Source organism: Panthera onca, chromosome A1, assembly GCF_046562875.1.
Source record: "Panthera onca isolate mPanOnc1 chromosome A1, mPanOnc1 haplotype 2, whole genome shotgun sequence".
Lineage (NCBI taxonomy): Eukaryota > Metazoa > Chordata > Mammalia > Carnivora > Felidae > Panthera > Panthera onca.
The window spans coordinates 81,611,678-81,626,093 of record NC_138339.1 but is presented as its reverse complement, the minus strand read 5'-3'; the positions used below and the strand labels follow the sequence as shown (position 1 = coordinate 81,626,093).

The window sequence follows — 14,416 nt, the reverse complement described above, 5'->3', positions numbered from 1 at the left end:
AACACATATTTAACTTATATGTATTTACATTATGCTCAGCTAAAAAAAAAAAATCTATTGTAAAATCATTTTGGCCATGTTCCTTTTATACTACTTTATAGCAGTATACTACTATACAGATATATTTTACAGGTTACTATTCATGATTATATAGACAATACAATCACACTTTACATCCATTTGGGAACTTTCAAGAGTAATTTTGACTTTAACCAGTTTTTGTTTCAGGACTTGAATTTAGAACCTAACCTCCTGACATACTTATAGTTGTATCTGTATTGCATGATTCCTCAACAGAAATGATAACTTTCGTTTAGTTTTGTAATGTGTTGGGCAATTTTTATAACCATTGTCTCAAGTGAGCCTCCTAAAATCAGCCCTGGGTGGTAAGAAAATATCTTTGTTACCCATTTCAGAGGGAGATAAATGAGTCTCTAACAGGTAAAGGGCATTACCCATGGACACCAACCTAGTGATTAGCAAAGCTGGACTTCAAAGCCAGTCCTCTGAATCCTAAATACAGAACACTTTCCTTTCCTTCTCTTGTCTCTGTTAACAGGTTACCTTCCAGTGCCGAACATCTAAAAATTCTTAAATGCTCATTCAGTTCTGGCATTTTGTTTCCAAGGAAAATGAATTTCATAAAATCATTAAAATTTCCAAACTTGTTTCTTTTTTTTTTTTTTTAATGTTTATTTATTTTTGAGAGAGAGACAGAGCATGAGCAGGGGGAGGGGCAGAGAGAGGGAGACACAGAATCCGAAACAGGCTCTGAGCTGTCAGCACAGAGCCCAACCATGGGGCTCGAACTCACAAACTGCGAGATCATGACCTGAGCCGAAGTCGGACGCTCAACTGACTGAGCCACTCAGGCACCCCCAAACTTCAGTTTCTGAATAAAAACTAACCGATAATATTTTTTTTGCCATAAGGAACATGTATAATAAAGGAACATATATAAATATGTGTTATCATTTTTCATTTAAAAAGTAATAAAACCCTCATCTATGGGATAGTTATGGGTGCTTACCCAAACAGGACAAACTAAGGTCACTGTTAATGAAAAATTCATTTAAGATTATCCAACAACCCAGAGGAGAAAAATACATAAAAGAAAGGCCAATGCATTATTGATTTTAATCCTGATTTTAGACAAGAAGATGCTACTAAGTTACCAGATGTTACTAGCTCTTGAATGCTTTGAAAATGCAACAAGAGGAGATAGTTAGAACTTTATACCACTTATTATGTATGCATCTGACCACTTGTGTTAATGGGATAGCTACCAGGAATAAATTCTAAAATTCAATACCATTATAAGTAAAAGTCTCATGCATGTTAGTTTTTCTAAGTGTTCTTTAGCCTAAGTTTAACTGCACAAACATGACCTCAATTCTGTTTTAAAAGATAAAGCAATTACAGGTGATAAGGCATGTTTTAAAATAAATGTTTAACTTACTAAGTACATTCCCATTACAAATGAGTTTCAATAAGGGCTTCAACTTTTGATTTTTAGCTTTTATTAGATATATACACCAAGTAGCTCATTTGAAAATCAAGTAACTCTAGAGTTTAATTGAATAGTGGTTGAGCTATAAGTAAGAAAGTGATCTGGTATCTTCACTCAGTCAAGAAACAACATAGACTGAAACTGGCTAGGGAAACTCCTTTAGACAAATGGTTCAACAATCTCATAAAGGTGGTGTTTTGTAGTCAAAAGGTTTTGTTAAACTCGTAGTTGTTTCACTGTTTTTACAGCCCCTTGAATTAATCTTCTGTACTTCATAGGAAATGTAGGACGTTCTTAAGCATAGACTAGAGTGTAGGCAACACTAAAATGCTCAGAAGTTTGGTTATACTCTTGACATCTGCCCATTACAAGCCAATTCTAGTGAAACAAAAACTTCTCTATGACCAAAGAAATCTATGCCCATTTATATCCAGAAACTATTCCTCACAATATATCAGGACTATAACAGTAATATGTAATTTCCTAAGTAATTTTATTAAGGAACCTTAATTTGCTGCATAATATTCATTTCTGACATGATACTTAGAGGGTGGGAGAGAAGGAATAAAGCTAAGGTTTTTTGGATTGCATAAAACAAAGTTTTTTATCCTATAAAAGTTGTTATAACTATCTCTTCATTTTTTATATATTGCTTATTGACATAGACAAACTAAATCTATGGCTACTTTTACTCTATCAACCACTGTTGGTTTTGTGAATATGCAAACATAACAAATAGCATTCTGGGCCTAGGAAAGAGTGATGATTTCTTTAAGAAACACATTATAGAGACCTAACTCTATTCCCCTGGGTTAGATGTCTACTTGAAACATCTCCAGCTTTCTTTCTGACCCCATTGTGGGTCTCTGACTTAACTGAAAGTTAACTTCAACTTTTTAGCAATCAACAGACATTTATTAAACACTTGGTATTTATCTGAGTGCCTAAGCTGCATTATAAGTCATGATAAAGATAGTGCAAAAAGATTCAAAAGTCAAATGTAATTTCGGAACTTTGCCCAAACCAGAAAACTTTCTAGAAATGGTGTCAAGTGATTATTTTAAGTGGAATTGCTTATAGCTACTTAGTTACTGTTTATTGAGTGCTTAAAATGTGTCAGTCACTATAATCATTTTTACTATCATCATCAGGAATTCTAAGAATACTTTTGTGGGGTAGATACTATTATTTCCAATTCTCAGTTAAGTCCTATGAATTACCAAAGGTTACATAGCTAGTGAGTGGCCTGGGACTCAAATACTGGCCAGTCTCAATTTAAGAAATGTGCTCTTACCTACCACTTTATACAGTAGCCTCTCTTGCCACTTCTTGATAACAATGGTTACATAAAATGTGAAACATCTAAAAGTTAGAGAATTAAGAATTGATAATAACTGATAAGCATTGATAGATTTTTAGTTTTGTACTACAGTTTAAGGAAAATACCAAGTACTTGAATTTGGTGTCACTTATACAAGTAAATAAGAAAATGTATTTGTGATTTTTCCTGGGATACAATTTATATAAAAGATAATTTTTCTTTCCTAAAAGAGGTACTACACCATTTTAAGAACTTTTTTTTTTTTTTCATTTAGAAAGTCTTTTTATTCTGTTCTTTAAAACATCACCTTACAGAGAAACCAAAGACTCTAATAATTATATTTTAACCACTGTAATTAAAAAAATATATATATATCTACGTGGGGACAGAAGAAAGAAAACTGGAGCTAAAGCAGGAACCAGTGCAGGAAATCAAACACTTGACCCTGAAGAAATCCAATATAGTTAGCACTTGTCAAAAGCTGGTAATGTTTAGAAAGATACCATGAATGTAAAATTTACTGATAATCCAAAGCTACCTTAAATAAACATTATCTCCTTCTTTGCCCCCAATATTTTATTAGATGCCAAAAAAGAGTCACCAGGCTTCACAAAATCTAGTATTTTGCTTGGTGAGTCAATCCAACCTGACACATATGAGAAACTTCTCTGCAGATCTGGAAGAACAAGATTAAAGTGCATGTGCAATAAAGAATAATTTATTTCTGGTCATTATAGCATTGAAAAGAATGAAATATAAAAGGATTGTCAAAACAGTAATGAGAAGAGGTCAAAACCTAAACTAGTGAACACAATCCTTGTCTTTAAAGACAGCTTCTGGAAAACTGTAGTTATCTGGTGCAGGCCAAATTAAAAATATATATCTTATATTTTACTATTTCAAACAGTTATTAAAGAAACATAGAAGGCAAATCTAAACTGAAGAACCAGTTAAAAAGTTAGTTACTGTAACCAGCCTTTAAAACACCAATACTTGAAGCATAATATCCCATTATCTTTTTCCAAGAAAGTCTGATGTAGGCTTTGTGATTATATAAAAAGCTTACGTGTCAAATCTGACTATAAATGCAACTGAAGATTTCTTCCTTGGGATCATGATCTCTAGAACATTAAGTCTAAGCAGAAGCAATAAAATAAACTTGGGAGGGAAGACTGAGATTATTTTTAAAGTACTAGAAATTTATAAACCATCCAAAACATCCAAATAAAACATCCAAAACAAAGGGAGCCCTAAGAAGGCTTGAAACCAGGAAACTACATTTTCATATTTAATGTTTTTTTGTTTTTGTTTTTGTTTTTTTTTGAGAGGATAAGTAAGTGGGAGAGGGCTGGGAGAGAGAGAGAGAGGGAGAGGGAGAGGAAGAGAGGAAATATTTTCAGAAAGCTCCACTCCACCCCCAGCACAGAGCCTGGATCTCACAACTATGAGATCATGACCTGGGACAAAATCAAGAGAATCAAGAGAATCAAGAGTTGGACGCTTAACCAAGCCACCCAGGTGCATGCATGCTTAATGTTCTAAAAAGATCACTCTGGCTGCTGTGTGTAGGATGGACTGTGGGGGTAAGAATGGATACTTGGGGGCTGATTGGAAGTCCATGGTGTTGGTCCTAAGAGAGCACAGTGGCTGAGACTAGAGTAGTGGTGAAGGATGGGGTTAAATTTTGAAAGTTTGGAGATTTATAGGACTTGTTGATGAATCAAATAAGCCCAGAAATGAGAAATCAAGGATTATTAGTTGATTACTAGGCAACTGGTGACAGGTGCTGCCACTTACTGACATGGGGAACACTTCTGAAGATGTAGGTTTGAGGAGTGAAAGCAAAAACTGTGTTTGGATTTGTTAAATTTGAGATGTCTCTTAAACTTTGATAAGGAGATGAGGTGTTGGAAGTAAGTGCCTGGAGTTGGAGGAAGGTCAGAGCTGGAGATAAATATTTGGAAGTCATTAACATATGGATGACATTTAAATCTATAGGACTAGATGAGGTCACCTATAGAGAACGAATAGATAAAGAGGAGGAAGCTGGGATCTCCAACATTCAAAGACCAGTCAAACAGGGGATGGCCAGCTGAGACTAAGAATGGGCAGGGCGGTAAATCAGTTTCATAACAGGAAGGAGTGGTTAACAGGATGGAATGCTGCTGAGGTCAGGTAAGGGAAGAACAGAGAGATGTCCACTGATCTGAGCAACAAGGGACCTAGTCAGGTGTAATCTTACAGGTGTGGTGGAGACAACCCAAAGTGATGGGAGGTAAAGGAGCAGACACTGCTTTTCAGATACATCCTTAAACATCATCCTTCTCTCTTTAGGTGTCCCCTTGAACACAGACTTTATTGCAGTTATTTTTTCACATGTCTGTCTGTTTCTACTAAAGCACAAGCAGTTTCTTGAAGGCAAGGACCATCAAGGACTTAATTGGCTTTATATCCTCACTGTGTAGTTGTGTGCCTGGCACGACTTAAAATTTAAAGTGTTTGCTAAATGAATAAAAAAAATTTGGTAATTATAATTCTGACTCCTATCTCTTAATCTTTTATTAAAAAAAACTTAAGACACTCAACTAAGTTTCTACTATATGGATGTATTTTCTGTTTCTCTGAGACATCATGGTTTCTGATAATGGAAACCAAAAAACAATGATACTAAGTACAAGTTATTTTAAAATAGGCTAACACTTGGGGGTGCCTGGGTGGCTCAGTGGGTTGAGCTTCCGACTTTGGCTCAAGTCATGATCTCATGGTTTGTGAGTTCGAGCCCCAAGTCCGGCTCTGTGCTGACAGCTCAGAGCCTGGAGCCTTCTTTGGATTCTGTGTCTCCCTCTCTCTCTGCCCATCCCCTGCTTGTACTCTGTATCTCTCTCTCTCAAAAACAAAAATAAACATTAAAAAAGTTTTTTTAAATATGCTTAACACTTAACTTTCCAGATAAGCCTATCTAGATCCTGAAGTATCTCAGTGAATCTTATCAAAAGTTTAAGCCTGGCTTCACCTTTGAATAAGCTCACTGTTGAGGGGAAAAGTCCTCTAGACAAGATTACCTCCATGAACCATGAACTAAGCACCCATACCTAATCCATTACAATGTATAGGTATAAGGAAAGCTTTATGTAGTAAGGATTATTTTTTGTTTTGTTTTTCCACAATGACAACAACAACAAAAAAGAAGAGCATCAAAGCACCAAAACAGAAATGGAGACAATCTGAAAGAAGTGAAGACACTGACTCAAGGCCTTCAGAATCATTTCAAAATGATGATTGAAAAGTAGATCCAGGTACTTTATACACAGTTTCTTAATGTTTCAATAATCACTAAGGACAGAAACCAGAGAAGGTCTGATCTTCAGGTTATAATCAAATTCTATTTTCATATTATCTGTGCTTGATGATTGTCTAAGTGCAATTAATAGAGAAGGTTATTAAATAAAGGAAATGCAAACAAAATATAAATACAAAATTATAAACAAAAAAATCCCTTCTCAAAACCAAAATTTCTTCCAATTAATACTTTCACTTTCCTCCCGAATATCACCAATCCCATTGTCATCCAAATTTCCATCCAAATGTCAGAGTTTATAGGAGACATACAAACAATATGGCATTGTTCTAGTCTAGCCTCAAACCCCCAAATATACTTCTCAAATATAAAACACCTAATCAAATCTAAGTCTCTTGGTCAACAAACAAGAGACTGAATGAATGTTCACTAAAATGGTACTCATCATATTTATGGCCCCTGTGCCCAACCCACTGTCCCAACTGCTTCTGATTTCTCCTTTTTCTACTAAGAATACCTCTGGTGATGATGGCTAGAAATCTCAATTCAATCCTATTTCTTTAAAATATGTTAAAAGTCTATAGATTCAATTCATCTCTAATGTCTCCCACAAGCATCCTACTTTAGACTCCAATCATCTCTCACCTGGACCACATAATTCCTCCTAATTTGTCTATTTCCTTCCTGATTCATTTTATATTCATCATGTAACACTGAGGACAGAATAATCCTAAAACGCACCTTCAAAACACTTTAGATTTCTACTCAGTGTCTCGTTAGTGTTGACAGAATAAAATTTAACCTGCTCCAATCTCCCTTTCCTCTCTTAAATCCAACTATATTTTTCTCCTATATTAACTTCGGGTTAAGTGGAACACAGTATTCCTTGGGACTCTCACACCCTACCCTAGCTTTTCTACTGCTGTCCTTTCTTTGCCTGTGTCATTCCCTCTGCTGGAGATATGGTCCCTCATCTAGTCCCTGCCTTGCTAAAATCCTTTAAGACCTGAGGATGTTTTTTAGACCAATAATATGTAAGATCATCAATAAGAAAAACTTAGGCCATTTGTCTAACAATCTGGTTACTATATAACTGGTAGTCAAATGCTCTGACTGTAGAGTTCAATTCAAGGTGCTTAATAGGACTCATGAATCTTTAAGGAGCATATAGCCTAATTAATAAGATTCTCTCTTTTTATGTCCTATATTAAACTGCCAGCCATGGAAATGCTAGTTTGGCCTTTGCTGGCAAAGTATTGTGGAGGCTCTTAAACCAGTTTTTCCTACAGGTTTCACATGGCTCTCAAGGGCCATAATGCCATGACAGAAATTATAGATGGGTAGATAAATTTGAAGGAAGGGAGGGAGCAAAAGAAAAGAAAGAGCAATTCTCCTTGGTAAATTTGACCTGAGTTATATCTTTTTTTTTTTTTTTCAGCTTCAACTTGGCTGTGGAGATAAGCCATTAATTTACTGTATTGTACTCCAGACCTGCTTTTCTACATTTTTGCATTAAGTCATGGAAAATGTAGTATGGATCTGAGGTAAGCAAGAGAGTCAAATGTGGGGTTATATACACACTGTTTTCTTTATTCTAAAACTTAGTTGATTTTAAATGCAGAAATGCCCATATCATCACATTTTAGGAACATCTTCTCAAATACTCTAAATACATTTGGCCCAAGTGGGCAAATACATTGACTGGACACCAGTGCCAGGCTCCTGAGCCACTCTGTGGTCACTGCAAATTGTTAAAAATGACCTAGCATTGGTTAGGCTGAAATTCTAATTTTCCTGATTTAATCACAAATTACCTAGTAAGCATTATGAGCATAGCTTTCATAGTTTTTTTAGAAGTGCAAATGGAACAAATGGAAAGGCTGGATCTGGTGATTGTCTTCCATAAGCTTTCCTGTAAATCATTCCAAGAATTCTACACCCCTTTCCTTTTAAACTCTTTTCTTGAACATGTTCCAATCCTTCACATATGTTCTTTCTTTCTCCTCCCAATTCTGGTGCCAAAGTTCCCTGTCTATCATTTTAGGCAATCTGGCTACTGCTTTCCACAGGGAAGAGCACCCTTCTTTGCACTGAGTACCTGATCATTTGAATAAATGTTTTAAACACCGGAACATGAGGTACAAATTTGACTTTACTGGATAAAAAGCACTTTAAAATCAAGTTTATCCTGAAGATGGGTCTAAGTTAAAAGTAAGATTAACTTTTTTTTTTAAATCTTTTTTTTCTTTTTAATGTTTTTTTGAGAGAGAGAGAGAGAGAGAGAGCGCGCGCGCGCGTGCGTGGGGGTGGGGTGGGGGGTGGGGGGGAAGTACAGAGAGAGAGGGAGACACAGAATCTAAATCAGGCTCCAGTCTCTGAGCTATCAGCACAGAGCGAGATGCTGGCTCAAACTCACGAACTGTGAGATCCTGACCTGAGCAGAAGTTGGAAGCTTAGCCAACTGAGCCACCCAGCCCTTAACTTTTTTTTTTTTTTTTTTTTTTTGAGAGACAAGAGTGTGAGTAGGGGAGGGGCAAGGAGAGAGGCAGACACAGAATGTAAAGCAGGCTCCAAGCTGTGAGCTGTCAGAGCCCAATGAGGGACTGGAAACTCAGAAACTGTGAGATCATGACTTGAACTGAAGTCGGACGCTTAATTTACTGAGCCACCCAGGTGCCCAGATTAACGTCTTAAAATAAAATCTGGCTACACATAAAAGTGCAAGAAGAGGTATCTGATAATGCAAACCTCTTTGTTTTAGTTAATAAACATGTCCAATGGCAGTGGCAGTTTGTGCTGGCAGTTCTGGATGCTTGAGCAGTGCTTTAAGAACAGCGTCTTCTATATTTATAAGGAAGATTACTGAATACATACACACATACTCAAAACTGTTTGAGGACAGGAAGAAAAATGAATAAGGAAGAAGGTATAAGTTTTTTCTGTGCCTTAAATCACAATGAATCAAATGCTAAAAATTTCACCTGGTAGAAAGATAGGCTAGGAGAGAAAATCACCTACCTCATGACCTATAGAATTAGTGATTTTAAAAGATCAAGTAATGCTTGATCTAAAGGGAGCAATTGTGAAGGACAGTAACTTTGGAGATTTGAATTAGACTTTATGCTTTGACTGGCAATAATAATATCTGGTAATACTGAGAGAGACTGAGTTCCTCATGCAAAATTAAATGTAAGTGTATTTGTACACATTTTCAAAGCACTATCATTTTCCTAGAAGACACTTACCAAAGAAGGAAAATTCTTTTAAAGCCAATAATTAGAGTTGACAAGAGACTGTGTTAACAGAATCCTCCTCAAACACTTCTGCTTTCTTATCTTTAAGCACAAAGCATGAAGAACCCTTGCCCCCAAAAACATCTATGCAAGACTTTTTATGTAATAGTTAGGTAAACATGATGATATTATTTGAGCCACCATCTTTGAAATTTTGAATAAACATTTTTAAAAAATAAACTGACAGGCTCAGCAATGACAGAATCTGATAAGAATATTTTGATAAGATTTTTGTTACTATAAATGTCAGCATATGACAGCTACACATTACTGAATTAGCTAAAATATATTTAAAATTTGGGATTTTAATTCTAAATGCAGTTTTAGGATACATTTTGGAGAAATATGTAATTACAATAATATATGTCCACTTAAAATATGTAGTGCTTACACAAACCATGTAATCAGAAACATCAATTTAGAATGATTATAAAGTGGTAATATGTGACTTTATTTAGTAACTTTCCTCTCACTTAAAACAATCTACAGTTAAAAAAAAGTACCTTTGCAATATATCCTAGATATCTGTATTAGTATGCCTAAATTTTCTTTCTTTTTAACATTTTTAAATAAACAATCATTTTGAAACTGTTTCACACTTAGTGGAAAACAACTTCTAGGAGGTATTTACTCCAACTAAAACTCCCATCGCTAGATTCAGTGTCTCTCTCCCCGACTCCAGTCCCTGTTTTGAAAGATTCTCAAGTTAGCATTTTTCATTTCTCTAAAAATAGATAACTTGAATAATGATAGTCAATTACATTTGATTGTCTTTTGAAACAGTGAGGAATTGTTCCCAATCGAAGATTGTTTCCATGCACCCTAACAATTTCGTATACTTATTCAATTCAATTATATCTAAAGAACTTCTGTATTCTGCTTAAATCATAGTTTACTAAAATCCATGAATTTACTTCCCTGAAGTCTTAGGTCAAGTGGTTTAATTTATAAGAGTAAATCTAGTGTGCAAAATAATTTGGATAAAAATAACTTTCTGATGCTTAATTTAGGAAATTGTTGAAATTTCTGGCTCTTGGAAAGTCATTAGAAGAGGAGGACTAATAGTCATAACCTTGCACAGGCCAAAGCCACTTGGAGGCCACTTGTCAAGCACTGAGCATCCTCCTATCTGAGCACAAAAATGGTGGGCACAGTTTTATATGAAAATGAAAGCAATTTTCCCCCCAGAAGGAATTGGCTTGATCACCAGAAACAACTTCCCACTTAGCCAACAAGTGTCAACATATTTCGAAACAGCTGCTACAATTTCGAGTCAGGAGCTCCACTTCTGATATGGATGTAAGGTATAAAGACCAAGTAATTTATCCTCCTACTGTTAGATAAAAGTCCAGCCAGATGCCTACTGCCAGCAACTCCCTGATGGGGGAGCCCTGGTCTGGCCTAGCGTGGAGGAAGGTCATGAGAACACATTTGTAGGAGACCTGGCTGAACACACCAGAGGATCCTGCAGTAAGTACCAACAGTGTAGTCACCTGAAGGGTCCCTCATTTCTTTATCTTCAGTCTCTTCCCACTTTTCAACCACCTGGGATTAACATTCTTACCCCGATTCCTGCTTTTCCAAGCCCCTTACAAAGTATTTGTAGCTGAAATGACAGTGAGGCCTCGGACAGAAGCTGGTTAAGTCAGAAACAAGGCAGTGTCCAATTGCAAAGGCCAAGTCAGTTTATTTCTTCCCCCTCTCCTTGCATGCCACTGCTTCCACCACCAGCCCTTCAGGAGAAAAGGATTACCAGGACTAACTCAATCTGCCTGGCTCTAACCTCAGAAAGGTGGAAGGACTTGAAAAAGTGTTCTCCGTCTCCCTTCTCTGCTCCTGTACATATTGATCAGACCCATTAATCTGCATGCACAGAGATGGAAAAAAGAGAGCAATAGTAAATGGCAATTGAAGTAGTTAGCAGCAGAAAAAGTAACTGACTTCCATACCTTTGGCTATAAAAAGTAAAAAGAAAAAAAAAAATCAAGAACTAAGTGGTGGGTCCCAAGAGAATTTTTGATTTCCTGTTTCTTGGAAGACACTGGTATATAAATGTGAGGGTTTCTGGAGTCAAAGGACTCCAACCTTAATCCCATGCATGTAAACACTAAGGTGTACGAGGCAGAAATGAAGGTAGAAAAAACACTCCCTTCCTGGGCCCCAGCAGTCATGCAGATCATTGAACACTGGAAGCCTCTGGCACCTCACATTGCTGAGCACCATCCCTTCCTGGTGTCGCTCTCCTCATCCACCTCTTCCCTACCAAGTGTACAGAGTCTGTCAATCTTGCTGTAATCAAATGTACAATTTCCCTATTGTTCCCCCAAGGTGGATGGTGGCCTACTGTCCTCATAGATGAATCTCCCTACCCTCTATGTGTCAGTCTTTTTTTTGACTGGAAGTTGGCCTTCTCCTGCTGGCTTCTTCCTCTTCAGCCTATGTGTTTTTCTCTTTACACCCCTGACCTACCTTCTTCCCAGTGCCGTTCCTTCCCACGCCCTCCCTTTGGAACTGGCAAGCTTATCTCTCCATCTTGCAGGGCTGAGTTTCTCTCCATTGTCTGCCTCTGTCCCTCTGCTCGCCTATCTGGCTTCCCCCCACATGGGCCTCCCACTCCATGCTAGTTGCTGGTCTTTCCTTACAGGTATACCAGTCTGGAAGCAGTTATTGACATAGGCAGTTTTGTATTTCTTATATCTCCTTGCATTCCTATTACTGGCTGCAACTATCTTCCCAGCCACAAATGAGACTCTTTTTCCCTAGGATTTCACAGTGTGTAGAAAGTTCCCCCCCCCCCCCCCCCGCCACCCCCTACATGCACCCTTCCCTCCACTCCTCAGTCTGAGTGTTTTTCACCATACACTTCTCTGGTGGATAACACATGGGCCCTGAAGTGTACATCCATGTAACCACTCAGTTCTGTCAGTGCCTTCCTGAGCAAGCTCACCTCTGTGAGTCTCTACTGTTCACACCTATACTACCAAGAGTTCATGTACTTCCCAAGCTGTTCACAACTGTGTGCTTCCCCCTGCATGCACCCATGTATAGGGGGCTTCTCTGAAGATGAGTGTCCCCTTGGCCAGCTTCACAAGCTCCCACTGAACCACAGGGTTCACACCTCCCTTGCAGTTCTGCTTCCAAAAGCTCTGCTTTCCAAATTCCTTCTGTGTATTCCTTCTATGTATTTAGTGGGAGCTCAACAGATGTTAATTCTGTTCTCCACTTTTATCTGAACAACTATATGCGTCCAGGTATCCCTCTGGCCCTCTGTGCCTGTTTCAGTTAACTGAAGCAGGTTTCCTTGGTATGGAGTGGGCTATTTGTCAGTATGCCCTGTGGGTTCCATTTCCCTCCGATTGTCCCTCCCCTCAGACTAAATGTTATCCATCTCTCATATCGTATATCCTTCCTTTTATACATCCACACACAGTACTGCATGCCCATAAACGGCTTCCCTATGCACCCTGGGTTGTGGCACGTCTTTTCCGTGTCTCTCTCCCACTTTTCCCCCTCCGCCCTAACAAGAAAACGCGTTTCTGGTTTGTACTCCCCAATTGCGGTGTGTGTGCGGCTACGTGAACCTTAGCTGTACTCGAGTTCCGTGTGTAAACGGGTATCTCTACCCAACGCGGTGTGGGGAGCGAGACAGGGGTCTCTGCCCAGGGTACAAGGTACCTTTCCCCCACCCTCACCCTCGATCCACGTTCCTATCGCCGGGAGTCAACCCGACACCAGCGTGTCTTTTGGGTACGAAGAGCCTCCGCGAACCTTTGTCTTGTTCCTGGGTGAGCGCTGTGTGTGTGTGGCTCCCTCGTACACGGCGTTGGTCCCTCTTTGGGAAGGCGAAGCGCCCGTGTCCCCGAGTTCCTGGGAGTGCAAGGTGTGACTTCCCTTTACCCCCCGTAGGCGGGGTGTCGTGTCCCGTCCTTTGGGACTACGTGGTGTGCCCCCTCCCTCAGGGTGTGTTTGTGTCCTCAAGTCCTTGCGAGTACAAGGTGTGTCCCATCTCCATATGCGGAGCTGCTGTGTCCGAGTCTCTGCGGATCCGCGGTGTTTTTGTGTTAACACCCAAACGCGGACGGCTTATGCCCTCCGTACTTCGGAGTTCGTTACTGGTACGCCGCACCCGCTCCCCCTCCCCCGCCACAGACAGCGTAGTCATCTCCCTTGTCTCTCTGGTGCTTCCCTTCCTCAATGGGACAGAAAACGCCAGGAAACCCGCGGGCGCCGTCGGAAAGTCCCGCAGCAGCCGCGCAGCCGAGCCGAGGCTGCGGCTGCCTCGGCCCTGCCGCCAGGGGCCGCCCGCCTGCCCGTCTCCCAACGCTCCGGCTCTCGGCCGACCCGGGACGGCGGCGTCAGCGACCCTACCCGGCCCTGCCCAGCCTGCCGCCGCGGACGCTGACGGCAGCTGAGGCGAGCCACTGCTCCGCGGCCCCGCGCCGGTTGCTCGGAGCCCAGGGTGGCGCCACCGGGAGGCGACGGGCGCCCTCTCGCTTCCTCAGCCCTGCCGGTTGGCCGGCCGACCCGCTCACCTTGTGGCTCTGGTAGGTCTCGAGCGCCCGGATCGCCGTCTCGGTGAGCTTCACATGCAGTACGGTGATGTTGTCTTGTCCCAGCCGTCCGCACGACAGCCCATAACGCTGCTCCTCCCGCAGGCCCGCCGCCCCCCCTGCCGCCATCTTAAACTCCCAGGGGTGCGGACGCCGACGCCGCTCGGGCTCTAGCCTCCACTGCGGCCGCGGCTGCTAGGGCTTCTGCAGCCGCCGCCACAGCTACGGCCATCCCGCTGCTGACGTACTGTCATATACTGCGCGCAGCCAGACCTCCGGCTGCCACCGCCGCCACCCGCCCCACCCTCCGGCCCGCGCCCCGCCCCGGGCTCGTCTCATTGGCCTTGTTTCCTCACAGAACCTCCTTCATTGGCTGTCCTCCACTCTCACGGGGGCGGGGCCCAAAGTCGCTGGAGTTTTGCTCCCGGGACGGGACGTCCGAGG

General features: G+C 40.5%; 1 protein-coding gene across 1 annotated transcript in view; it reads right to left on the bottom strand.

Moving 5' to 3' along the window:
* The window catches only part of ELL2 (elongation factor for RNA polymerase II 2), a 73,080-nt gene extending 58,791 nt beyond the window's left edge, over nt 1-14,289 (bottom strand). The window contains exon 1 of the mRNA XM_060635339.3: nt 13,955-14,289. Within this exon, the coding sequence (XP_060491322.1) occupies nt 13,955-14,101 (147 nt within the window). The 5' untranslated portion in view covers nt 14,102-14,289. The remainder of the gene's footprint in view (nt 1-13,954) is intronic.
* Between the last annotated feature and the right edge of the window lie 127 nt (nt 14,290-14,416).